Below are 26,850 nucleotides of genomic sequence, written 5' to 3'. Positions count from 1 at the left end.
AGAGCCGAAACTGTGTCAAGGTACTTGATGGATACAGCAAGAAATTAATGATTGACAAGGGTGTATGTATCACCATTGTACAAGTCATTTGTGCATCTCAATTACCTACTCCCAATCAACTTGTATGTCAGGAACTGACAGGTAAACAAGGAACACAGGGAAACAAATGAAGCCCCGTGCCAACAAAGGGTTCTGCCTGAGCAGAGCTTGTTTGGGAAAACAAGGATCTCACCCTTTCCAAGACCCTCACTTATACACACTGTTTCCCACTTTAGTGTGGGACTGGTCCCCTTCCCTAACCAGGCATCATGTTCCCAATGCAGGTGATTGGCGAGACAATGTCTTCCTCTCTCTGATGCTGTGTTTGCAACGAGGAGTGTGCCCCACTCCACCAGGGAAGAGTAGCATATGGTTCTCTTGAGGCCTGGAAGCAGTTCCCATAGCAGCATGCACACGGCTGACACTCAGTGAATCAGACTGTATTCTCTGCCTTCTCAGTTCTTCTTCTCCCATTTCTTGTTATAACTGCAAAACTGAATGTGCAGTGTTACTTCTGGAGTGGTCTTACTGGTTATAGGGACACAAGGACAAGAAAGATCAGCCCTTCTCTTTCTTCCCCTTCCCACAACCAACCAAAAACTTTCTGAGTCCACTTCACTCTGGAGGGAAGTAAGCAGGGGCATCAGAGATGACTGCCCTTGTCTGTAACTTACCTTCCCTGGTGAACCAACTCTGACTAATTTTCCAGACAGCACAAACATCTATTTGAAAGTTGACTTAAAACAAGCATCTACAAAATGTGACCAAAATCCATAAGGCATTTTCAGATGAGAAATACACCAGACATTTGTCATATGTGTATGTGTAATCTGTATGCATAGACGTCTATCTACATGTGTGTATGTGTGTGCTTGTATAGTCAAGAATGTATCTACATAGAAAAACATGGATGAATAAATTTCAAGAACAGTATGCTGAGGAAGAAGCCTTACGTAAAGAGTATATGCTGTATAATTCGTGTTTAAAGTTCTAGAACAGGTATAAACTAATCTACAGTGATAGAAATCAGAAAAGTGGTTGTGTAGGGGGTGGGGACTTCCTGAGACGTTGATGCACCTTATATCTCGATAAGGGTTAGGAGCACTAACCCACATGTATGCATGTGTCAGAACTCACTGATGGTACACTTAAGATCTGTGGACTTCACTGTTATGAATGCAACCCCCAAACAGAAGGATAAACAACAAACACTAGTTAATAATGAGTGCTAAAGTATGTGAGAGGGAATATCTTTATTTCTGTAAATTACTCTGAAATTCACTAAAATAAGATAAATTGATGGGTGGGTACAGGATGGTAAAATGAATAAACACGTGATAACACCAGTATACTAAAATGTCAATTATAGAACCTCGATGCTGAGTCTGTGGGCGCTCACTGTAAAAGTACTTTAATTTTTCTGCATGTTTGCAAATATTCATAATAAAATGTGTACCTAATAAGAAGTGTAGAAAAAAATGTACGAAGTACCTAAAGGCGAAATTGAGGCTAGATGAGGAGAGAGAGGATGAAAAAATTTAAAAACAGCCCATGAAATCATGACATTAAAAGGCATTGAAAGGATAATAATTCTAGGTAATGGCAACTACTGAGAGATTGTGTGCACTAAGCAGAGCTACCAGGCACCAAGTTATTTGGCCTGGGCCCTGTTAAAGGAAACATCCTTTGTGAGCGATTTCTGCAAAGGGGAAACTTTCTGTTTCTGGAATATGGAAGGACAGTTGCCCATGGAACACGGCACCTCTTTTCCAATGAGTCAACTTAAGGCACATCCAAAGGGAAGACTGACAGTGGTGAAGGGGGCCAGAATCGAACATAAAACAAGCCCTACATCTTTTTCAACCTTCTCACTGCTCTTCATTTCCTCTTCCTTCATCTGCTGATACACATTCTGTACACCCAACCTTGCATACTGGGTCTAACAACCAAAATTCACATCATCAGTGATTTTTCTATGGATTTGCCCAGCACAGATTAAGACTTCAGCATATGCGAAATTCTCATTCTCCAAGAAAGATCCACTGGGAGGTTTACGTGACGCTGACAGGCTGTTCATGTCACCTACATGTATGCCGTGACAATTAAGAATATTCCTACTTCCCACCTATGTATTGTGATGTTAGCACACGTCAGATTCCTTTCATTCTACTCCCATAGCAAAATCCCCATGCCCTGATCAACCCATGAATACTAATCACAATCTCCTATGCATGGCTAATTGGGGCCCTGTTTGTGAGACCCTCTCAGGATGAGCATGTACTGGGTGCTCACAAAATGGGAATCCATTCACTGGTTGAGTGTTTCCTGTGTGCTAAGTACTTACACACTTTATTCTCTTGACTCTTCATGGCAACCCTTTCTGTTTGTACCATGAATTATCCCACTTGAGAGGGGAGGAAAGCCAGGCTTCAGAGGTTAAATGACTAGTCCAGAGTCCCACAGCCCCTAGATGTCAAAGTCAGGACTCCTCTCCAGGTCTGTGGGATCCTGGTCTACATCCCTAACTCCACCCAGAAGGACTCTACAATTATAAAATGTGGGTATCCTTTATCTTCTGGTTCTTCCAATGACCCCAAAGTGGGGGCTGGGAGTAGTGGGACTCTGAGCACCCGTTTGGCAACTCACGTAAGAGAGGCTAAAATAAGTCTACCCTGACTCCTTGGACCCCAATCCTTTGCTCTTTCCAGAGTGGCTTGTCCCCATGGTCTGAAGCCTGTTCTCTTCCATTTCCCAGCCCAGTGTCCCTGATCCCAACAGCATGGACTCTGGATGAGCCCTGAGGTCCACTACCAACTCAGGGCTGGGGAGCCCAGACTGGGCTCTGTGCACAAAGGACTTAGAGAAGATGGACAAGCCACTGGACTGGGCTCACAATCATCTTATTCTGAGTTGGCTTCTAAAAAAGGCTTCTAATCTTTAATTCAAGGATTTTCTTGTTCTATTATAGAAATTTCTGCCAAACTAATAGTTTAACACAATATCAGGAAACTCACTGGCACCAATATGATAATCTAGACATGTACTTATTTAAACTTACTTTGCAACATAGAATGTGAACTCTGTCATGGGCTTGGACAGAGCCTGCCCCAGGGTGTACAAGCCGGAGGAGTGGCTGAGGGCCCACTGCCACGGGGAGTCTCCAGGTGGGAAAAAACAACAGGCTTGGTGACTGTTGCCCAAGTGTGTGGTCTGTGGAAAACACACTCAGACAAGTCCTCCCCACAGCCTTCAGCCATACTGCCCCGATTAGTCCCTGGAGACTGTTTTTTGTTTGTTTGTTTGTTTGTTTGTTTGTTTTTAAATCTGAGACCTAGAAAGGCTGCCATGAGCCTCTGGGAAAAGAGCAAGCCCTCTTCCTACCCTAAAGCTCCCAGAGTCCACTCCAGGCCTGGCAGTTTCCCGGTCAGGACCAGAGTGCTACAGCGAGAACTGGTCAGCGCCTCAGAGCCCTGCCCTCGGGCCCATGGTTAGCACCGTACCTTGGCCAGTCTAGGCTTCTGAGAAGGAGGGAGGGAGTGGGTGGGAGAGGTGAGTGCTGGGCAACCAGCCAAGTTCTAGAAGGCAAGATTAGCTACACTGATTGGAAGAGGCATTCCCTCCTGACTCTAACATACTGTGCAAACATTTTAAAATACAGCCAACGTGAAACTCCATCCTGGTATTTCTCAGGAGAAGAAATCTTAGAAACAAAACCCAGGGACCCTCAAGATGGAGTCTAAAAATGAATGACTACTGTGTGGCTCACGAGGAATGCTGAATGAATGAGGAACCTACAGCAAGATATGTTGGTGTCTTACATTGGGTGACACTGTTTGTTTGTTTGTTTGTTTGTTTGTTTGTTTGTTGAGTGGTGGTAGGAGGTGGGTTCTGACTGGCTTACAGGCGCTGCTATCTTCCCCTCAGCCAGACTCCCATGGCCAGCTCTCCAGAGCTGACCAGTGCCCAGAGGTGGTCTCAGGCAGTGGTCTCAGCCTGACATCACAAGGGAGCTATCAAATTACTGACGCTTGGTTCCCAGTACCAGAGACTCAGGTTGTCTTGGCCTGGGATAGGGCCTGGGTTGAAAATCTCCCTTGCCGACTCCAGTGAGTTAAGCCAGGGCTCCTCATACCTGAATGGACCTGCCAAGTCTCTGGAGAGCTTGTGAGAACCCAGATGGCCAGGCCCACTTCCTAGAGGTTCTGACCCAGTAGGTCTCAGGGAAGCCCAGGAATATGCATTTCTGACAAGCTCCTGGGGCTGCTGCTGGTGGTCAGCCCCACTAGGAAAATCATTGCCTTACAGCTCCTGAAAGCACTTAGATGAGGGTACAGGGTAACCTCCTGGCAAACCCGGTCTGTAGGTGTGACTTAGGGCCAACTGCACACACAAACGAAGTGAAGGGACACAGCCCAGCCTTGTGTCCAGAGGCTGGAGAGTCGGAAAATGCAAGTGCTGGTCCTCACTCTATTGCCAACCAGAGGTGACCCTAAGGATAGACGCTCATTTATACCTCTAGACCTCAGTCCTGGTTTCATCAGTGAAATGACATTATATGTGGAACAAGATAATTTCTGAATTATCCCGTCACCCCATGCACACTGCTGCTCCAGAAACGATTGAGTGGGAGGCCAGATAACAATGAACCCCCACAGGGCTGGAGACACGGCCAAGGCCATATTTGCAACTTGGCTAGGAGGAAGAAAGCAACCATCATTGTTGCAGGCCACACAAGTGCAGCCAAGCGATGCAGTTGGGAACAGGAGGCCACCCCACTCCAATGCCCTTGGCCTCCATACATAGGTGAGCTCACTGCTCACTGTTCCCGGGGTGCCTGTAGGAAGAGCCCTGGGGAAACTGTCCACGCATGATGTGGGCTGTCAGTGCTTACCTGTGGCCAATCCCACATAGATACTTCACCCTCTAACCCAAGAGGGAAGCAATTCCAAGGATAAGGAGGACTGGACAGGTGATGTGGACACCCAAATGCTCTGGAACAAGGAATTAGTCCAGACCAGTGGTTTTCGAGCATTTTTAGGAGGTGAACATCTACTTTTCTTCTTTTAAACAAACCCCTAACACATGGACAGACAAATTTTGAAGGTTTTTGATTGTGTGTCTGTGTGTGTGGTGGGGGGTGAGGGGGCGGGGGGCATGGGAAGTGTGGAGTACCTGAATCATAACCCCAGCCCAGAGGTGATATTTAAAATATTTAATGTGGCCCTAGTTTTAATATGACCTGGACATCATCTTGGAGAAGGGTCAGGGAGAGCAGAGAGGGAGGCAAGAATATCATCCTTGTCTCAACTTCCCCTCTAAGCCACATGAGGACATGAGACACCAGTCCCCAGGGCTTCAAGCAGGGCACAGAAGCAAACATTCCTATAAAGGGCCATGGAGAAAATATTTTAGGCTTTGCAGGCTGTGTGGTCTGTGTTGCAACTATTCAAGTCTGCCTTCATAGAGCAAAAGCAGCCATAGACAACACATAAATGGATGTGTGTGGCTGTGTTGTAATAAAACTTTATTTAGAAAACAGTCCACAGGACAGATTTGGTCAAAGGCCATAGTTTGCTGAGCCCTGACTTAGAGAAAAAGGGTTTGGAATAAATAGTCCCTATGCGTCTTTCTACATTTAGGACTATGAATTCTCAATTCTTTAACTCAATTTGCCTTGGTCTCAGTCTAACTTATCTATCAATAATACGGTCATTCCTGACCTACAGGTCTTTTTGTTTCAAGGGCCAAACATGTTGCAATGAGCTAATGAAAGTGAAAATGATTTGAAAAGTCTAAAGTTCTTTGCAAATCGGCAGGCCCACAGAAGCATCTAAGAGCTGAGCTCATCCTCCTTTACCTACGTTTCAGGAAGATTTCAGGCACTGTTCACTGGTTTAGGCTTTTATAAAGAACAGGGTTTAAAGAATGCTTCAATAAAAAAGTCCTAAAGGGATGTTAAAACCAGAAGAAATTAATAGCGTCTGGCCGTTTCTCCCAGATCTTGAGACTTTTAAACTCTTCTTAGTGTGAAGCAGAAAATCCTGTACTCCCTATTTCATGCTGTTTGTCTGTATAATGGCCTCTAAGGCTACAAAATGGCGTTAGTCAGATGCTTCCTACATAATCCCTTGATATGTCTCCTTCACACAACTGTAAGAATGTTGCATTGTTGCTGAACTACACTAAATAACCTATCCATCCTTAAGACAATCTTCATAATCCCACAATGTTCTAATGTACCTCAGAGTGGAAACGTCCCTGTAAATGATTGCCACCAGTCTGCCCTCCATTATGTTTCTGGAAACAAAGATAATGTAGCTACAATTTATTAAGCATAGGCTATGAATGAGGTTCCAAGCTCTTTTACAAAGCTTCCTTCACCTTATGATTACCACAGCTCTGTGAAGTGGGCAGCTTTAAGCTGCGTTTTACAGATGGTGGAAACAAGGTTTAATTTAGGATACGCACCTAGCATTACACAGGTGGAAAATGATGGAACTGAGATTTAGGATTTACTCTGGAACCCAAGCTCCTTCCACATTATTGCCAATAACTTCAGCTATACTCAAACGTTCATTATTTTCCCCAGGGTTCTTACATTTACAAAGAAAAGATGCAATTTGCAAATGGGCACAACTGGGACAATTTCTACCTCACTTGTGACCCTCCCATGGTGAAAAGAGAATCAAATTGTCACCTTGACCAGGTGAGAATCATGAATGTTAAGCCAAGAACTAAAACAGTCTCAGAAGACCTAAGTTTGGGTTATAATTTTCTGTAGAGGGAGTATACTGCTTTTTACTTGTAATAAGCACAAAGGAAAAAAAAAGAAGTTTATTTTTTCAAAAAGGAACAAGTTTGAGGGAAAACAATGTAACAAAGACCAGCTAGCTGTTCACTAAACCTGCTTTCTCTTCTTCCAGGGCATTCTGCTAATGGACATGTCCCAGATTCCTGTGCAGTTAGAAGTTGTCATGTGACTGAGCCCTGGCCAATGGAATGGAGCAGGAGTGAGGGTCTAGTCCATAAGACCTAGCTGCTCAAAATCCTCCATGCTCTTTTCTCATAAAGCAGAGAAGCAGAGCAACCTTGGAAACCAGGTATGAGGATGGGAAAGCCTCAAAATGGAAGGCTCCAGAGTCCATGGACCACTTCTTGCAACACCGCTACCCAAAGACCAGGACTTTAAATGAGAAAACAATAAACTTTTGTGTTAATCTTCTAAATCTGAAGGATTTACCTGTTGCAGCAGCTATTATTACCCAAATTCAGTAAAGAATTTGATACAAATTAAAGAGCAGATCACAATGAGTTTCTAATTTGTTCCACTTAAGAATGTCAACAGCTACTATTTGAATCATTATGAAAATTACAGCTGCAGAGAGAAGTTAGTGAAAGTCATGTGACCTAGTACACTAAATCATGGATTTTATGACTTTTTCAAAAAAGCTTAGTTCTTTCTGGGTTCAAACACTGAGGTGACTGAAATTTGTCATTCCTAATATTGTGGATATATTTGGTTAAATAAATTATTAAATTAAGTTCACCTGTTTCTTTTTACTTTTTAAATGAAGCTACTAGAAAATTTAAAATTACATTTACAGCTTGTGTTTTACCTTTATTGGACAGTGGTACTCTAGATCATGCAAATGTCAGATTTTCTATTTAATTGCCAATATTCATTGAGTACCTATGCGTGGTAGTTGGGGGGCCCTACTGTACTTCTCACAAGTCCTGTGACTTTGGGCAGGTCTTTTACACCCTCTGGATCTTGTTCTTTTCTTCATGTAAAAGATGAGACATTTGGCCTTTTCTTGCCCAGCCCTGTGATTTTAAACCACTGGACCCTGATGTTATGGTTTAAATTCAAAAACAGTAGGATCCCAATACTTATTTTGTTCACGCCTTGCACCGTGAACCAGTCTTCCATGTTTGCCAATCTGTGCCTGGCCTCCATTTCTCATTCATGGGCTATATTCACCTTTTGGATTGCTCCACATGACTGCTCTTATAGGGACCTCTGGCTTCCCTACTCTATTCACATTCAACAAATTATGTGGTTTCTGGCAATTCCAGGAAATACCTGATTCGAGAAACAGTCCTGGCACATCCCCTGAGGGTGAGTGCCCTGCCAGTGTCTCCATGGTCTTGCTGTACAGACCCTGCTTATCTTTGCATCTTCAGAGACCTTAGACCCAACTAAGCCAGGCAAAGAGTGGGAGCTGAGCTCTTTATCAAAAGAAACTCCAGTAATCTCAGAGTGAAGCCCATGCCAAAGGCTATCATTTTAAATAGCTTCCTTCTTCCAAAGTTTATTTGAAAGACGCAGTCGGAGGAAAGGCTCGTTTCCTTAAAATATCAAAGAACTAAACACCAAAAGATGATAGATATTTTGGGAGACAGACTACAAAATGTATAAACAAAATCCGCCAAAGTATACAAATAAATATTACAAAGTATTCATTTCTGCTACAGTTGTCCACCACCCTTAATATTATATTAACTAACTTAATTTTCCATGAATCAAATTTATTCAGCCAAATTTCTCTTAATATGTCATCTGAGTAAACAGTTTCAAGTGCTATTTACCAAAAAACAATATGTTTCCAGGCTCCAGATGAAGTCAGCAGTATCAGGCTAAGAAAACCTTAAAAAATTCACAGAGGGCTGGAAAAGATGCAGAAAAATTTGAGCACTGAGGTCAGCCTTTTTCATACAGTTCTGGAGGTAAAAATTGCAAATTTCTACCAAAACCATGTCTTTAGTGGCAGGGGAAGAATGCCATAAAAAAAAAAAAATCCAAAATGCACAAAGCAACATGTCTTTAAAGTGGCAGTTGTCATATGAAGAGTGTGCCATCTGTGTTGTCATACCAACCACAGACAGCACTGCCACTTTATAAAGGGCACCCTGCATCCTGGTCATCCCCTGGTCAGCTGCTCTGAGAAGCAGACAGAGGCTCCTGGTTGTTAGAGAGAAGAGGGAGAGGAAAGGAGAAAGGAAGATGGAGGTGAGGAGGAAAAGGCGGAAGAGATGAGGACCAGGGAGGGAGGGTGAGGAGGAGAGGGAACAAAAGGTGGACTGACGTATGACGTGGAATCAGCGAACACAAAGAAGGTATTAAGTGGAGCAGGCACATCTTGGGGTGGAAGTTTTTGTGAGTCTCTATTCTGGAAATGTTTTGGAATTACTGGATTTGTGCAATGGAAGGACTAGGAAAGATAAACTAGTTGTAGGTCTATTTCATAGGTGAGGAAATGGACATCTGGGAGCAAACCAGCCCCATACCTCAAACAGAGAATACAACCAGAATAGCGGTCATTCCATCTCCCGTCTCTGAATCTACTTTACTTACTCCAATGGCATCTAAAGCCAGGGGTTCGGAGCACACAGTCTGAGAAGCCCTGTGACATCACAAGCAGCACTAGGTGTCCTTTATGACAAGAGCCCAATTAACATGGCCAGGCCGACACTAGCACCCAAAGTGCTCAGGTCTTGTGTAAATAATCACTCCTCCAAACAGAGGGAACCCTGATGCATCATCTTTGTAAGCATACAATGGCTCAGCTGACATCATCACAAGTAAGGAGGAGACCAGTCTGGAAACCATGTGGGTCACTTCCTAGCCTCTAACAATTAAGATATTTGAGAGCAGGCACCACTACTTCCAACCAGTACAGGTAATAGTCATTGCGTAGAAGGCCATTTTGACCTCGTAGGGGAAACTGGGCAGCATGTTGTGAAAGGACCTCCCCTTTCCATTCCAGCTCCTCTCACCCTACAGTCAGAGAGAAGATGAACACTATCAAATTTTAATTCTCAGTCAGGACCTCACGAGTGCTCTGGCTCTCAACTTTTCTCATAAAATATCTGTTCAATCAAGACCTAGATATAATCTTCCAACAGCATTCTGGAAAGAGCACCAAGACAACTGGCAGTCATATGAATCTGTGGCAATGTTTTGATCACATTCTTATAGAAAGAGAAGAGTCCTCAGAGGAGCTATGCTCATTGCCATTGTGAGATCTTCCAAGCCTGTCAGTGTTAGAAGATGGTTCTTGACCCTCTCTGGCCACCTAGCTGACTTCCAGACCTGGGCCACCTGAGGAAGTAACCTATTGACTGAACCAGGTGCATTATATATCCCCATTCCCATGAGGAGACGCTGAAAAATGTAGCTCCCTGACCTAATTGTAATGGAGGGATGTGTGTCCCAGCAGGCAGTGGGAGATTCATGAGTGAGCTCCTACTATAGAGTTACCATACACAGAACACTAAGCTGTTCATACTTTATTACTTCATTATCATTTCTCACAGCAGTCGTGAAAGGTCAGAATAATTACTCAGTTCCACAGAGAAGCAGACAGAGGCTTAGCGAACCTGAATATTTTGCCCAAAGCCCAGAGCTTCCAAGCTGGGATTCAAACCCAGGTGAGTGTGATCCCAAGACCCAGATTACAGATGGGGCTCTCAGATTTACACATCTGCTCCATGTCCTTGAGAGGCTTGCATCTGAGCTGGAAATGCAGGAGCTACGTCCACAAACAAATGAAACTTCTAGACCAGCCTGTCCAACAGACCTTTCTGAGATGATGGAAAAGCTCTATGATCTGTGCTGTTCGAATGATAGCCACAAGCCACATGCGATTAGTGGATATATGATCTGAGGCTACCGAAATTGAATATCTAAATTTTTAATTGTATTTAATTTGAATTAAGTTACCAGTGAATGTCCACATTAGACAGCGCAGTTAGAGACATTTTATATCAAAAACATTCAGAAAACAGAATGGTCAAAGCCATCTGGGTGTTTAAAGCAGCTTCATGAAGGAGAGAGGCTCCAGCCAGGCCTTGATGTGTCAGGATTTGAACAGGGCCCTTTTTTATTTCAGGCATGATCATCTTCCCTCCAGAATTTGGTTGAGTCAAGGGCCTCAGAAATCGAGTCCAGTCCCCGTAGTCCACAGAAGAGGAAATCAAGAATAGGGCTCCTGAGTCCTTGTTCTTTCTACACCAGCTCTACACAGCACGAAGCAAGCTTTCATTTACTCCTCCCACCGCCTTCCTGAAGCCTTTCCTCTCCTCCCTTTCCCTGCCCCCCGCCCCATCCCTGCCAGCACCAGCAGGTAAGGTGCTTGTGCTCTTCTGAAAAACCTGGACATCTTCTTGTCTACCCATGAGCTGAGCCATTTCCTCTTTTGCAAAGGCTTTTAATGTGCTTTATTCCTCTACACCTGTCACTCTGAGAAAGGCATTTCTTGATACATAAGCAATGCCGCTCACAGACAGATGACATCACCTCCCCCAAACACAACTCCAACAGAGAACAGAAGCCCTCCGTCACTGCTGGCCCAACATCCTGGAGCTGCTCACCGTATCATGTCTGCCTCCATTCTTTCCCATCCCAAAGGTGATGACGGCACTCCTTCACACTGTATTTCCCATGACTTTGACTTACCTTTTCCACAGCTCTCCTAGGGAAAGAATATACAGGTAGAAACACAACTGAAAAGTCCCCTGGGATCTCACCTTTGAGTTTCTTAGACACCCGCCCCAAACGTCTTTAAAGTCTCTGGATTAAAACTCAAAGAAAAAACATGGCATCCAGCTCTTCCTTAGCCATAACCTGAGAAAGTGGCAGTCACTGCCCAGAACGCAGCCGTCAGTTACCTGGCTCAGTGCAGTTCTTGCTGCTCTGGAGTTCTGTGTCTTCTGAAGTCAGAGTGTCGTTCACCTGCATTAACTTCCTCCCCACTCTCCACTGTTTGTCTTCCCCTATGAGGTCCATGAAGTCAAGGTCTGTGAAGAAAAAATAATAACCACACATCACTAAGAGCTGAGTTTTAGCCTCCACCGATCTGGGTGCCCAGTGTCTTAATCAGCCATCAGGTGCTCAGCCTCGCCAATACCCCCTTAGACCTTACCATTGTATACGACTTCACCCATCCTGCCTCTAATTGCCAGAGGGCTTCCTCTGGCTGCTGGATCCTACAGAGCCCTACCGGCCCTCAGCCCATGACTGGTAGGAAGTGGTATATAAATACCTCACTGCTCCAATGGGGTGACTTTGAGGTGTGTCTTCTAAACTGGATTCCGGAGTTTTCTTGACTGGGATTACACTCCAGTTGTCTACAGTGTAACTTACTTCATAAAACACACTTTTTTGGCTGCTATTCCCCGTCTTAATTCCCCGCTCCCAATAACATGCTGAGAAATGTTTAACAACCAACTTTCCGGGGGAAAAGTCCTGGTTTGTAGCCATGGGCCAATTTCTGTGGTGTAAATAGTCCCCTCATGACCTATTTCAAGCTACCAACATGGCCTCACTCAACATGAATTTGGGAAGAGATGGGCACAATTCAGTCCACTAAGTCAGTATGACTGGCTCCAGCGCATCAGCATCTATCCCCATACCAGTATTTCCTTGAACCACCTCCCAAATAAACCACTTGCAATTGAACACTTGCTCAGGATCTGCTTCTGGTGGGTTACCCAAGCTAAGACATCATTTTGACATCCAAGAACCTAGGCTAGCGAATGCCACATAACAAGATTTCCATAAACAAGAGATGAAGGCACGAACAAGCGGTCTCTAGTTAAAATGTCTGTGGAGGTGGAAATGCTAGGAGAAAGAAAAGAGACTGAAAGGTACAAGGGAGGGGAGAATGCAGTATGTTCTCTGTTAAGGACATGTTGAGTTTGAAGTGTTTGTGGAGCATCAAAAGGGAGGTAAGCTGCCTGTGTAAACGAGGGTGGAAACATCTCAGGGGACAAAGCTAAACGGAGAGCATCAGGAGAGTCATGCACAAACAGGGAAGAGTTTGGATGGATGAGGTCTCCCAGAGAGGGAGGAGAGGGGACTAAAGAGAAGGGAATGGAATAAGAAATTATGGGAAACTCAACATTCCTACAAAGAGCAAGTGGAGTAAAAACTCAGCAAAGGATCATGAAAGGAAGGAAAAGAGCAAGAAAAATGGTGTCACAGAAGGTGAGCAGACAGAGAATTCAAAACAAACAAACAAACAAAAAGGAGTGGGTAATGGCCTTGACCACTATGAAAAAATCAAGTAGGACAAAGGCAAAGAAATTACAGAACTGGACATCAGGGGGTCACTGGGAGGTGGAAACAGCAAGCAACGGTGGCTTTTTCTGGTGGCTTGGCACTAAAATATATGGCATGAGGCAATGGCTCCCTTTTACGTGTCTAGAGTTGCTGTGGTCAGAAAATGGATCTAAATACAAGACAAGGACCTAATTCATGGGCCCAGTGGCCTTCAGAAAAGGCTGGAGGATGCATCCCATCCTGCCCCATCAATATGACATTCTGAAATGGTCAATGAAAAGCTGAGAGTCATCATACCCATTCTGAAGGTCATCATATCCATTCCCCTATTTCCATGGTCATTTACTTTCCCAAATGATTTCACCTGCATTATTGAATCTGGACTTTATGACATCACTTGGGAGAAAGAAAGAGGGAGCACAAACATTATCTTCTTTGTCCACTGCTGTTCCTCTAACACCTAATGACGGTTGGCTCAGAGTAGATGCTCAGTAAGTATGTATCAAGATAAGTATTCCCACTTTGTGGATGAATAAAGTGAGACCCATGGAAGTTTCTGAAAATCACTATGCTTGCGGACATCTCACCTAAGCCAACAAGTCACAAATAATATCAGCTGCTCATGTATTGAGGTCTTCCTCCCTCAGTCAAACAAAACTGCTTCCAGATGTAAAATTATCGATATATTTAATTAAAATTTAGGCATACTAGCCAGGACAACCCCCAGGTATTTTCTTTAAAAAAAAAAAAAGTGCATTATGGAGCCTAACTAGAATAAATGATAACTTTAGACTCTGAAATAGAAAACCTACACGCTAGCCACATATATCAGTTTAGCCAAAATTGTGACAATAACACCAAAGATAATTCAAGGGTAAAGCAGGCATTTGTGTAATCTGGTTAAACTGAATGGTTAATTCTTATAATTAAGACTGGTGACAAGCAAAGAAAAAATTTCAAAAACTTACGAAGAAACTATACAGTCAATGGCCTTACAATCCAACAAGCAGCCCTAAAATGTGAATATAATACCGAATTATCATAAATGATCTGAAAGTGTGGGCAAAGACATCTCATTTGCCTCAGGTCGGGTTTCTGCAGAAGCAGCCCAAGACAAGGACTCAAGTACAGGTGGTTTATATGGAGGGGTGGGGGGTGTGATCCCAGAAATAAGGAAATGGGAAAGGGAAAGGGAGAGAATCAATAGACGGTGCATTTCAAGCCAGTTGCCAAAATGAGTAAACGAGAGCTTGACCACTCTGGAGAGCTCTGGGGCCACTATAGACATGTATCTGTCACACAAGGGGTGAGGGAACGTGGGTATTTATTCACCTACTCTTGTTCTGCCATTGGTTGAAGGCTGTTGTCAGGGGACATTAATTCCCTGACACTTCCAACCTGCCACATGGGTGTCCAAGGGGGAATCTGGCTGCAGGACAAAGGCCTTGGACAATGAGACACAGGTGCTGAAAGCTGAACAGTGCCAGTATGCACTAAAGAGGAAAGAACAGAGTGATGTGGGCAGGGCACCAGTGATATCTGCCAGCCTACATGAGATCCAAAGAAGGAGTCATGCTATGGACCAACAGATTGGCCATTCTGCTTTTCTCATAATCAGGGTCAAAGAAAAGGGCTTTGTGGCACTACAGTGCAAAGATTTACAAACGTCCCATGATTTCCAAAGTCCTGTCCTAGGCCAAGTTTCTATGGTTCTGTAATTGTGAGAGGAAAGCTGATGCCAATTAAAAGATGTAAAAATAAAGCCAGCTATTGTAGCAGAAAATTGAAGAATCTTTTTATACAATGATTCAATATTTTCAGGAATTAGAGAGTATTAAGGCAGCGCCTCTGGATTCCAAAACCTACAAACTTTTATCTCAACAAACATATATTTGACCACTGACTGCTAAGGCAGACATCAGAGTCTGAGAAAATGAGAATGATGAAAGCAAAGCATTGCATTCACTTATTTCCCACTGGGAACCGAGTTTGACAATATTATAACCCATTTCATTTGTCCTCACAAAACTCCTGGTGAGATAGGAAGAGACAGTTGGTTCTGGGGACAACTTAACTTTTGAGTAAATAAGTCAGAGTAGAAGTGATTTGCCTAAAATCAGAGCCAATCCATGGCCACATCAACTATCATTTACTAGTTATCATGGCTTCCATTTATTGTCTATTAATGTGCAAAGAACTTTCCATTTGTCACCAAGTTCATCTTAACAAGAGTATTATTTTGAGCTATTAGCTCTACTTGCAAATAAGAAAACTGAAACACAAAGACATTAGAAGACTTGACCAAGGTCACACAGAGAGCCAAGTGGGGCAGAATGGGATTTGAACCCAGGTCTGATGACCCCAAAGGCCACATTCTCAGCAGATCCCTGGAGAGGATGAAATTCATCTGGTTGCGTCATTCAGCTATAGTAAGACAGATCAACAATGCAGCCTGCACCTTATAATAGGTTAGGGGTGAAGGCAGTCTTACTGGACCTATTTCCAAGAAGGCTGTTTTCTCAGGAACAATTAGGAACAGCAGTGAAGCATCACCACCACGAAAGCATCGCAAACAAAAACGAATAGTTCTAGAACACCACTAGATGCTCAACTCAGTGTGGATTTTCTAACGACTAACCCTATCCTATTACTGATCATGACATGGAGGGTTATATTCTTAGATTTAGGGAGGAGGGGAGAGGGTGGGAAGTGGGACAGGCAAAGAGGATTTGGAGAGTGCCCACACTTGGTGTTCTCACTGCTTTCCCGTCATCATCTCCGGTTTTCCTTGGACTTCTCTGCTATGGCAGAGACTGCTCCACAAAGCTACACTTGAGCAATGTCAACAAAAACACTTGGCCCCTGTCCACTGCATTCTTGGCTCCTCATCTGCTAGGCCCTGGAAGTTGCATGTTGGCCTAATTAGTCAGGGGAGGAGGTGGGGGGCATGAAGAGGGAGGCAGCAGGCTCACATGTCACATGTCACACACTGGTGAGCAGAGTGTGTACGACTGCGGGCTCCGAGAAGGGGGGCGGGCAGGAGTGGGCTGTGGAGATAGCACAGGGTGCCTGCTGGAAGGGAAGAAGTTCTCAACCCGAGACTCAGCCACATGCACTAAGGAAGGAAAGAAAGTGGAGGCCGGGTGCCAAGTTTCCATTACAGAGCTGTGTGCTCACCCTCTCCTGCTCATTTTCTCTCTCTTTCTCTCTCTCTCTCTCTCTCTCTCTCTCTCGACCCCCTCACTCTCACTCTCACTCTTGCCCTATCTTCCTTCAATCCCCTTCTTCCTCCCTGTGGAGAGCCCAAGGATCTCTGACACCAAGAATGGATTTCCTTGGGCACCCCAGGTCCCAGCCTTCACCCTAAGACTAACACGCTTCCTCCTCTGTGCACTCTTGTCCCACAGGCCTCCCAAATACTGGTCCCAGGCCCAGGGGAGATGTGAGGCTGTCTGCTCTTTAAGGAGGGAATTAACTCCTTCACACCCGTGGACAGCCAGCCAATGGGTGGACTTGCTGCAGCGTCATCATTACCTTGCATGCCCCTCGCTTCTGAGTCAAACAGCCTTCCTGCATCTCCCACTCCATGTTCTCAAGGGAATTTCAGCCATCTGCCTGCTGCTGATGATGGGTTAAGTGGCTGAGCTGGGACTGAAACCCAGACCTGACTCCAAAGTCCAGGTGTGCATGTCCCACCTTGTCTTGGAGCACCAGGAACCCAGGGGTAGCAGTCTCTTGGGACCAGCAGGCTCACTTTGAGAGGTCCTGTTAACCGGCCCCGTCCGAAACCTGGGATACCACATTTCTTCTTGAAAACTGGGATGTACAGTGCCACCACTCTGAAACACTCAGAGGACCAGGGCAACAGCCCTCATTTGCAGATGAGGAAACTGAGTCTTCAATGCAAACACAGTTAACAGCGGAAAAGACAGAGCCAGTGGCGGCAGTGACTGACTTTTGCTCTGAGGCTGGCTCAGCGCTACTCACCAAGGCTATAAATACCAGGCCCTGCGGTTTACACAGCTGTCTCCACTCTGTGAGCCCCGGGTCTTCACCCTTGGTCAGAGGTCAAGTTTGCATAAGCCGGCAGCCAAGGGACTGCCTTCTGCAGCCTCAGTGAACAGGGGCAAATCTGCCACCCCCACACCACTCTCCCAACAACCCCCTCGTGAGCCCCGCCCCAGAGTCTCAGGAAGGGGAACCTGGTGGTTCTCCCCCTCAGTGGGTGAAGGGTGGGAGTAAGGGAGGCGCTGGCTTTCTGCATGTGCATTTTCACATGGACTTTCCTGCTGAAACAAGAGCATCCCTCTGCATTGCTCTGGGTCCTTGAAAACTGTGGAGGCTGGGAGCTTCCCAAGCCCACTAGGAGAGGAAGAAGCCAGAGGCTAAATGGGCTGTAAATGGTTCCCATTCCCTGCCTCAAAACCCCAGAAAAACAGAGAAGGGCAGATCCTGAGAACTCGCAGCTGCAGAGAGGCCACGGATCCCATTTAATTTTCTCTTCTTTCAGAGTACTGTCGCCATACCCTGCCCAGTGGGTAGGAGAATCTGAGACCCCAGTAGGCTTGGTCAAACTGTCCCTCTCATGCACTTCAAATCAGCTATGACAACCATGGTCAGAAGTTTATCCCAGTATCAAGGTACACACTTCCACTTCAAGAGGCAAAGCCTGTTGAAAGTTGAGGTTTTTTGGTCCCTCAGATGGACCCCCTTTAAGAGTAAGACAGACAAGTAACCCCAAGCCACCTGCTCCATTGAAGTGGGCACTTCTGTGGCTGCCCTATCCTGCTCAGAGTGGCCTGTTAGCAGCAGCAGGGGCATCTCCTGGGGACTAGTTAGAAATGCAGGTCTCAGGTCAGGTGGAGCTGGAATCTGCACGGGGCACACTGGAGTTGTCAGCTGCTGCTCGCAGGCCCCAAGGGGCAGTCCTCCTAGCAGGGCACACAAAGGGAGGCTGCAGGTCCTAGGAAAATGGCCACTGTCCACTGTGCCGGTTGGAGGGCTGTGGAGAAAGCAGGGGCTCTGATGAGAAAGGGAGGATGGGGAATACACAGCAGCTGCTGGGGTTCCAGGCAATGCTGTGGGACCTGTGGTGTCATGCATCAGGGAGACTGGCCCCATCACCAGTCCCCATGCGAACCCACCCATGGAGGGGAAAGGGAAGGTCTAACTCCCTATTCCCCACCCCCCAATCCCTGCTGCTATTGCACCTTCCCTTCCCTCCTGACACTGACCCCTACAGAGCCCCCAGAGGCTGGGTGAGCCCCTGTAAGACTTTCCTTGGGAACAAGGGACTGCCCAAAGCACACAGACCAAAAGCATGAGCCAAGAGTCTCAACTGGCCCCAAATGCAGATAGATTCTGCCATGGTTGTAGCGTAAAACACGGCAGGTCTGGTTGTGGGGGAACGCAGACAGGCCCCCACTGCTTGCTCCAGGCAGTTTTCTCAGACCCTCTAGGAGCCCCTCATCATAGGTTCCCAGAGGAGCTACTTTTTCAGAGCACACATCACAGACAGAATCACAGACTGACTGTCCTTATTCTATGGCTCCTCCCTAACCCCTACCAGGTTGTAAGCCACAGGAGGACTCAGCCTGCTTGTGTTTTTCCCCTCACTGTGTTTCCCTGGCCTAAAACTCAGTGGATGCTCTATAGCCATGGTGTCATATTGTTTCAGTAGAACCACGACCTGAGCAGGACGGGGAGTAATCATGAAATCCTCGGGATAAGAGGGAAGAGTTGAAATCACTAAGAAAGTTCTCCAGGTGATTTCCTCATCCCTCAGGGTTCATGTCTCGACTAAGGGGTTAAGTTTAAATGACAGGCCTGGAATTTTAGGGGCAAATCTGAACCAGAATCCAAGTTTTTTCTGGGTTCCTGGATCAAAGTGTTTGCATTAAATCAGCCTTGCTACTCAAAGGGTCCCTGGACTGGCCACATCAGCATCACCGGGGAGCTCGTTAGAAACGCAGAATCCGGGGCCCACCTCAGACCCACTGCATGAGACTGCATTTTACAGATGCTCAAGTGCCCACTACCGTCTGAGAAGCTCTGCTACACATACCTGATGACATATCCCTAAGTTGTTCACGGCTGTTGTGTGCTCGAGCTCTCTGTCTCTGAAGTCCGAAATGCAGGGACCCTTTAAGATCCCGATGGACCGGAAAGGTCCCACATACGCACCTCTCAGAGATGGAGCTTCTGCACCCCCAGTGCTGCCTGGCCACCCTGAGACACTGTCCTCCCGTATCTGCCTCGCAGGCTCCCTTTTCAAATGCCTTTCAAAGGCTTGAGAAGATCGAGTCCCAGCAGCCTGGTTTCAGAGCTCTCTCTTCTCAAAACAGCTGCATCTTTCCTCATTGCCCTGCTAAATAAAGCAAATGGGCTTATTCCAAGGACCCCAGAAACTGAGACCAAGTAATAGTCCCCTCCTCAGAGCCTGTCCTCCTCACGATGATCTAGACACACGTCAGGGCCCCGGTCAGCCCCAGGGCTTGGCGGGGCTTCCCTGGCTGCCTTTCCTCCGCCCTTCGCAGCACCTGCAAGGCTCTCCTGCAACCTCTTTGCCTCTTGATGTCCTTTCCCAGATTTCACAATGTGTAGTAGCTCAGAGCTCGGGCTCTTGGACATCTCTCCTGACTGGTTTTATCTGGAGGAAAGCAAGAGAACCCCTCCCCTCTCTTCTAGACTCTCTCTCCAATCAATCGATCTCTCTCTCTCTCTCTCTCTCTCTCTCTCTCTCTCTCTCATACACACAATATCCAACATGAGATGTCTTCTCAAACTTTAATGTGCATGCCTATCATCTAGGGACCTTATTAGCATGCAGATTCTGATTAAGTAGGCCTGGAATGGGCTGTGAGATTCAGTATTTCCAACAAGGTCCCAGTAGATGCCCCTACTGCTGCTCCAAGCAACAAGCATTCTGAGTAACAGGCTCCATTACACATTTTCCAACAAAGGCATGAATGAAAGCTTCTGAGTCACCAGATGCAAATGTGTGCCCCAATGGGACTGTGTTTCTGAAAGGAAACTGCAAGAGTCTCAGGCAATGCCTCCTGCAGTAGCTCCAAGCAATCCCCGAGTAGCCACGATGGAACACATGCCTCTGGAAGTAAAGAGGATGATGCTCTGACCAGTTCTGGGCTCCTTCTGGTGGGGAAAAGAGGATGAAGGTGAGAGAGCCTTTCTTCTCCTCATGCAATTAATTCTGTAGACCTACATTTAAACCCCATCAAAAGCAGGCACCTGCTGGGTGGGTCTCACCGATTCAGTATTTACCACATACTAAAATCATATGCCCATTGCACCTGACGATGGGGAGTGAAATGAACCTCATTTCTTGTCAGCAGGGGGCTTCGTATCAGCCAACACCCCACCTGCTCATATTATCCCATATGTACAAAGACAGGAAGCCAATTAAGCTCAAAAACCTGTGTTTATGGCTGTGCAGTGGTTATTACAACAAAGACCATTTTCAAAGGGTGATAAGGGTGGACAGAAGGCAGAAGTAGAGAGGAAAAGGGGGGCAGAAGGCAACAAGTGCACCCACAATCCAATGGGTATAATGTGGATCCCTGACTCCAAAACTGAAATTGTCTTTCAGATAGGGGCTGCTAGTTTAAATGCAACTTGTCGTACTCCCTGGGGCTTTTTCTTCAGCCATCTGGCCTGACATCCACCTGCCAAGGAACACCGGGAAATTAAATAGAAACACACTCCTTCTGAGCTCATGAAATGCTCCCCAAGATAATTTCCCACATTTTAAGAGGCAGAAACCCCCAAATACTACTATGTTCATGTTCCACCTAGATCTGTGCCATCCAATAAACCTTTCTGCAGTGATGGGAATGTTCTAGAAGGGCTCTCTCCAATATGGCAGCCACCAGCCACACGTGTCTATTAATTCATCTTAAATGTGGCTAGTCCAACTGCGAAAACTAATTTCTGATTTTATTTCATTTTAATTAATGTAAATTTAAATAGCCACATGTGACTTGTAGCTAGACCAAGCCTTATGTCATAAGTAGGCTGTCCCTGTTCCAAGGTCAAGAACCGAGACAGAACCCCAATTCTCTCAGCATACTACAGGGGCAAGGGGAGACAGGGGAAAAGGCAATAGCTTTGAGAAAGAGGTGATCACACATTCTGATGAGACAAAGAAGAAGGTAGGCTTGCCTGATTTTTGTTTTCTTTTGGCTTCCTTCTTTGGGAAGAAAGAAAACAGACAATAGTACTAGTGGAGGGGAATAGAAAGGGTCATCGATACCATAATAAGAACCAGCCCCAAGCCCACTTAGAAAAAGAGGTATATCTTGCTCTATGGCATAGAAATATCCTCCCAATCAGAATTTAAAACACATCAAGTTAGTCAAGAAATCACGTGAGATCCACATGGGAAGGTAGCTGGACTTATAATCATGGGAAGTCACCATCTTGACATTTGGTGACTTGGTATTCTAGTGCCAGATCTAGCTTTGGTCCATTGGGAATTGAACCACTTTATCTCAGATGCTGCATGTGAAAATAAAAATGCATGAATAGTCTAAAGTTCCTTGAGATTCAATTTTAAGAGTCTTTTTTTTTTTTTAATCAAGAGTCATCTAACCAAAAGCTGGTAGAGTCCCATGGGACATCCGTCCACATCCTTCAAAGGCTAGATGGGCTACATAACGTATTGAAGAGTGAGAAAAAACTATTAGAACTTCCATATTTGTATCACAGGCCCACTTAAAAATAAGAAAAAAAAGCCTTGATATTTAAAATATGGCTTGACAGTAGCACCCACACTGAGTGCAGCATATCCCATAATTTATGTAATAGAAAAGCACCTTCATTCATGGCAGGTGAGAGGCCTGAAGGAGAGTGCAGGATGGACAGGGAGCCCTTCCTAGTAGCTTACTTGCTTTCAGAGATTGCAACAAAGTGTACATTACATGGGCTCAGTTAGCAGATTTGCAGATATTTGAAAACAGTAAAATCTTTACACTATTTTGAAATGAGACGGGGGCATGATCATGATCTGTATTGTACACCATAAATGTGTATTGATACTCTTCTGGAAAATAACTTTTTCTAAATTGTTGAACTTATAAAGATGAATCCTGCATTTCTCTTTTATAAAAGGAAAATTGTTATAAATATGCTAACCTTTTCTGAGAAGACATGTGGCCACCAACTAAGTATGCACCTATCAGATACATTCAGAAAACACACACACACCCTCCAGGGTGACATTTTTAACAACCAGGTAAAAAAGTACCTACTTTCCTACAGAAATTTGTTCTATGAAGAGAGCATTTTGAAAACAAATATCAAGAAAGTGTGCTGCTCCCACCCCAAATGATAAAAATCAGTATCAATGATGTCTAAAGCATTCATATTTTTCACCTTAAAATTTGGAAGAATTATGTGATTTGATTAAAAACATTCCAAATAAAAAGTTTCACTGAGTCTGACCTATTTTTTGGAAATATACAAATACAACACCTTCTGAAAAGTTGCAAGTTTAATCAATTGAAGCCACAAAAAAATGGGAAGATGTCAACAAAAGTCTTTGCATAACTTGTGTATGAAATTTAAAAATTAACATCTTGGTTTAGTAGATATAGCCTGTAACGTTTTTCTCTCATTTGGACCTATGTATCTTGTTGAATTATCTATTTCAGATAGGACATCAATTAAACTTCAATATTAAATTGAACCTTAAATTAAAATAAACAGACTTTCAAGCTGTATCTCAAAATACAGAACTGATATTTAAAAATAAATAATTTAAGTATATTCTATCACATTGTCCTTACTAAAATAGTATTCAGATATAACAATGTTAACAATTATAATATTTTAGTAAAATTTAAATGCTTTGTTCTATTAACAAACAGAATAGTTTTAAATGGCTCAGTTCACTTTAATTTTTGGCTCCTAAATATAGTTTATTGGTATTTGTTTACTTACTTATTTTTTAGCAACAGAGGCATTTACTGCACTAGATCCCAGTTTGCTCAGTTATCCAATCACAGTAGATGTCACGTGAGTGCACACTCCTGGCTTATGGGCCAGACCACATTGATTCCCCCAGCTTACTATCCCCACGAGGAATCAGAGCTGCCCTGCGTCCTCTTGAACAAGTGGGCCACCAGAGTCACCCCGGCATGTATTCACTCCAGCACACAGCATTCCAGACAAGACTGCTCCATTATTACTAGTTGATACATTACACACATTGTTACTTACTAAGTTGACCGATCCTTGCTTTGGACCTTTGTGTTGCCACCATATGTTTGAGATCCCTGTCCTGTTACATAAGCAGTGGAACCAGGTAAACTATTTTGGGTTATTCCTTGCTATTTAAAAATCAGGCGTGGATCCAGGTTTGGTAATGGTGGGGTCCCTCTTTTAAACAGAACAATTTACAAATACAAAATTAGATAGAAGGCTATATTTTTGTATTCACATAGAAATATGTGTATACATAATATATATTACAGTGTTAATTATACATAATTTGTAAATAAATTTATATTCATGAGAACAGTCTGGAGTTCACTGGTTCAGATGACACGTTCCATTCCACCTACACGTGTATGTTCCTTGTTTCCTCTAGCAGACTGTAAGCTACCTGATGACAGCATTTTTTCTTAGTGGCTCCCAGTACTTGCATAGAAGAGGGATTCAATAAATCTCCTTAGGAAATTAATTTGCTTAACTACACTGGAGTTTGGTGCCCCATACTCTCTCCCAGGATCCCTTCTCCCTTAATTTGAATCATTCTCAGATTTTCATTTGGGGAATGACCCCTCCTCACACCCAGTCTACCTGGTCTGGGTAGACCTCCACTCATTTACTAAAGGCCTAGCCTATTAAAGCTCCACATCTTGCAGTCCATAATGATTGGTTCTGAGATGCACTCGTAACTTAGCCAAGCCAATCAAAGCAGAGCTCCCATGAGAGAGACTTACCCACTCTCTCCCAGTGGGCTTGAAAGTAGGACAGCGTAGGGGCTTAGAGTCCAAAAATGCAGCAAGCACACAAAGGTGAGCAGAGCCAAACCAAGAGGCAAAGAGAATCCAGGTCCTCAGGATATCACATTTTAGCCCTTGAGTGCCTGAGGCCAAATAATCCTGATTTTTCTTTACATATTATAACCTATTCCCTTTTTTAGCCCGAGCCAGATAAAGCTGGCTTTTTCTCTAAAAGAAACTGTGAGACTCCTTGCTGATACATGCTTCCACCTTTTATTCCATCCCATGGAAAATCTGGTAGAATCCAAAACAGAAGCCCAGTAAAGCCCTTCCCCAAATCTCCCTTCCTTCACCCTCACTATGTCCATCGGGCACCCTGCTGAGCAGAGAGCTCTTTTCTCTGCATAAATGTCCTCCATCCTGCCATGAACATGAGCCTCCCGAATGCCTTCTATCAATCAAAGCAATAAGCTATCATTGCACCGAGAACATTGTGTGAGAATTGGCTAGGGCATAAGGGATTCAAGTAGAAGCTGCAAAGGGTGAAACTTGGCCCCTGATGGTGGAGATAGTCTATGTACAGCCCCCCAAATATCCTGCTAGCCTGGGCCATATGACAGCCAGAGACTGGCCCAGTTACACAAACAAAAACCTCAAATGTCACTGAGAAACTGCAGTAATGCTTTAGATTACAATACAGTGTTTGCAATGTTGCAAAGTGTCCTGGTTTGGGATTCCCAAAAGCAGAGCCTGAGACAAAGACCCGGGTGCAAATAGTTTATTCTGAATGAGATGCCAGGAAGGAAAAGGAAGAGTAGAAAGCAAGACAGGGAATGCAAAACATTCTGGAGGCTGCTGTTGGCAACTAGGGCGTAATCCCACCAGAAGCACAGCGGTGCATTTGGGGTGCCTCCCAAAACTGTCCATCTGAAGGATGAGGGCTGTGGCTCCCGTCCCCCACTATTGGAGTGCTGTCCCCAAAACATGAGCTACCCCAAATTTCAGGCTGCACTTTTGAGTCGGTCAAGGTAGCCCCCATCTACTGGGGGAGAACTTGAGCCTGCAAGCAGAAAGACATGGCCTCTGCTTGAGATGGCACCATCACTGCAACAGAAGTCTGCATTCACACGAAACTGTCCACTGTACTGTGGCTGGAACCTGAAGAGGGCTTGTGGGCTGTCTTGAGGGACACCTAATGATGTCAGTCACCAAAGGTAACCTTGGCCTCATGTTGGAAACAATGTCTCTTGAAGTAAGTAGGAAGATGTGATTGGTGCAGGGCCATGGACACATAGATTCTCTAATGTTTTCCTTTATTCCTCTTCTCTCACCACTGAACTTGACACTACAGCTAAAATATCTTCTGGATGCTTCACAGTGAGAAGGACAGTACTGAAGAGAGGACAGCAGTGTGGTTTTCATTTAAGCACAAAGCTACTTCATTCTCACTTTTTCCTACTCTTTGGCCCACTACTTGTACCTTTCCAAGTTGGAAACTGAAGCCAGCCATAGGAGAGTAACCGGGTTGAGTGGAAAGATAGGATCCATGCCTTCTCGGGTTTCAGTCGCAAGTCACGGATCCCCAGTAGGAAAGAGAAGACAGGGAGAGAGTACAGGAATGGCCAGCCTGGGATAGCTGACGCATGCAGGCCTTTTCAGGCTACCACCTGCTACATGAGCAATGGCAGCTTTGCTTCTCACATTTCATCCACAAAGCAACAACTCCCTCGATCTTATCCCCAGTGAAGCCCTCCAAGTGTATTGTTATAGATTTGGGATTTGCCTAAGGAATCAGGCTTTGTTTATTTTCTAGAGTCCTGACAAGAGCAGACTGCCAATAACTACCACCTTGAAAACACTTGCTGAAAACCATAATCAATATTCAGGGTTTAGGACCTGCTGTGTGCCTCTAGCCGAGGACTCCTAAACCCATTCTGTGCAGTTTTCTCCTTGCATGCCTATCTCTTCCCTTCCCTTCAGCCCTCACTTTCTCTCCCAAAGCCACATGAGGCCCGCTGCGAACACTCAGAGAGACCCCATCCATCACAGCCACCACCAGCCAAGGTGAGTAAGTCCTTTGACAGGGAGCCAGAAAGAAAAAAGTGAAAGGCCTCTTCCATTGTTTTCAACAGTGAAGGAAGTAGGAAACAAGGAAGGGGTCAAGAAAAGGACACAGACACACACACAGGCTGAGAAGGGGTGATGGAGCAAGGGATTCTCGGAACAAAGAAGCATAGCCATCTCTTCTGGAATCACATACAAGTTGCTCCATGGCAGAATGATACATGGGCAGTGAAAGGGTAGATGGATCACAGACACAGTGGGTGTGGTTAGTAAATTCCCTTGTGGCAGATATCATGACATTGTGATCCTTTTCTCAGGAACACTTCCACTACTGTGCACTGGGTAACAGCAGGAAGTTATGCAGAAGGGGTGGGTAGCTTGACCTCAACTGCAGAGTGGGGCACCCATAATTTTAACATGGGAAGAAGGATTGGTTCAGAAGTAGCAACTGGCCCCATCCAGGTCAATGAGATGTGAATAGAGGATTGCTTGCACCTTCTGAGAAGGAAGGCCTCTCTCCAGAGAGAGCTGCTGATGTTGTATTTCTCTCTCCTATGTGAAGAGGTGATGCCTGGAACCTCTGCAGCCATGATGCCACTGTGGGGGAAGGTGGCCTTGGGCTGAACTCACATAAGGGAGGAAAAAGAATGAACAAGAGTGGGTCCCTGATCACATCACTGGCCCATTGATCACACCAGCCTGCCTGCAGAAACACCCTCC

At 45.0% G+C, this 26,850-nt stretch overlaps 1 protein-coding gene across 2 annotated transcripts in view; it reads right to left on the bottom strand.

The window, feature by feature from the left end:
• Positions 1-26,850, bottom strand: part of SLC24A3 (solute carrier family 24 member 3) — a 503,295-nt gene that overhangs the window by 424,660 nt on the left and 51,785 nt on the right. For both annotated transcript variants that reach the window (XM_019710723.2, XM_074317336.1), the window contains exon 2: positions 11,710-11,838. In XM_019710723.2, the coding sequence (XP_019566282.2) occupies positions 11,710-11,838 (129 nt within the window). The remainder of the gene's footprint in view (positions 1-11,709; positions 11,839-26,850) is intronic.

Source organism: Rhinolophus sinicus, linkage group LG13, assembly GCF_036562045.2.
Source record: "Rhinolophus sinicus isolate RSC01 linkage group LG13, ASM3656204v1, whole genome shotgun sequence".
Lineage (NCBI taxonomy): Eukaryota > Metazoa > Chordata > Mammalia > Chiroptera > Rhinolophidae > Rhinolophus > Rhinolophus sinicus.
Note: the sequence above shows the minus strand (reverse complement) of the source record. Positions and strands in the feature narration are given on the sequence as shown.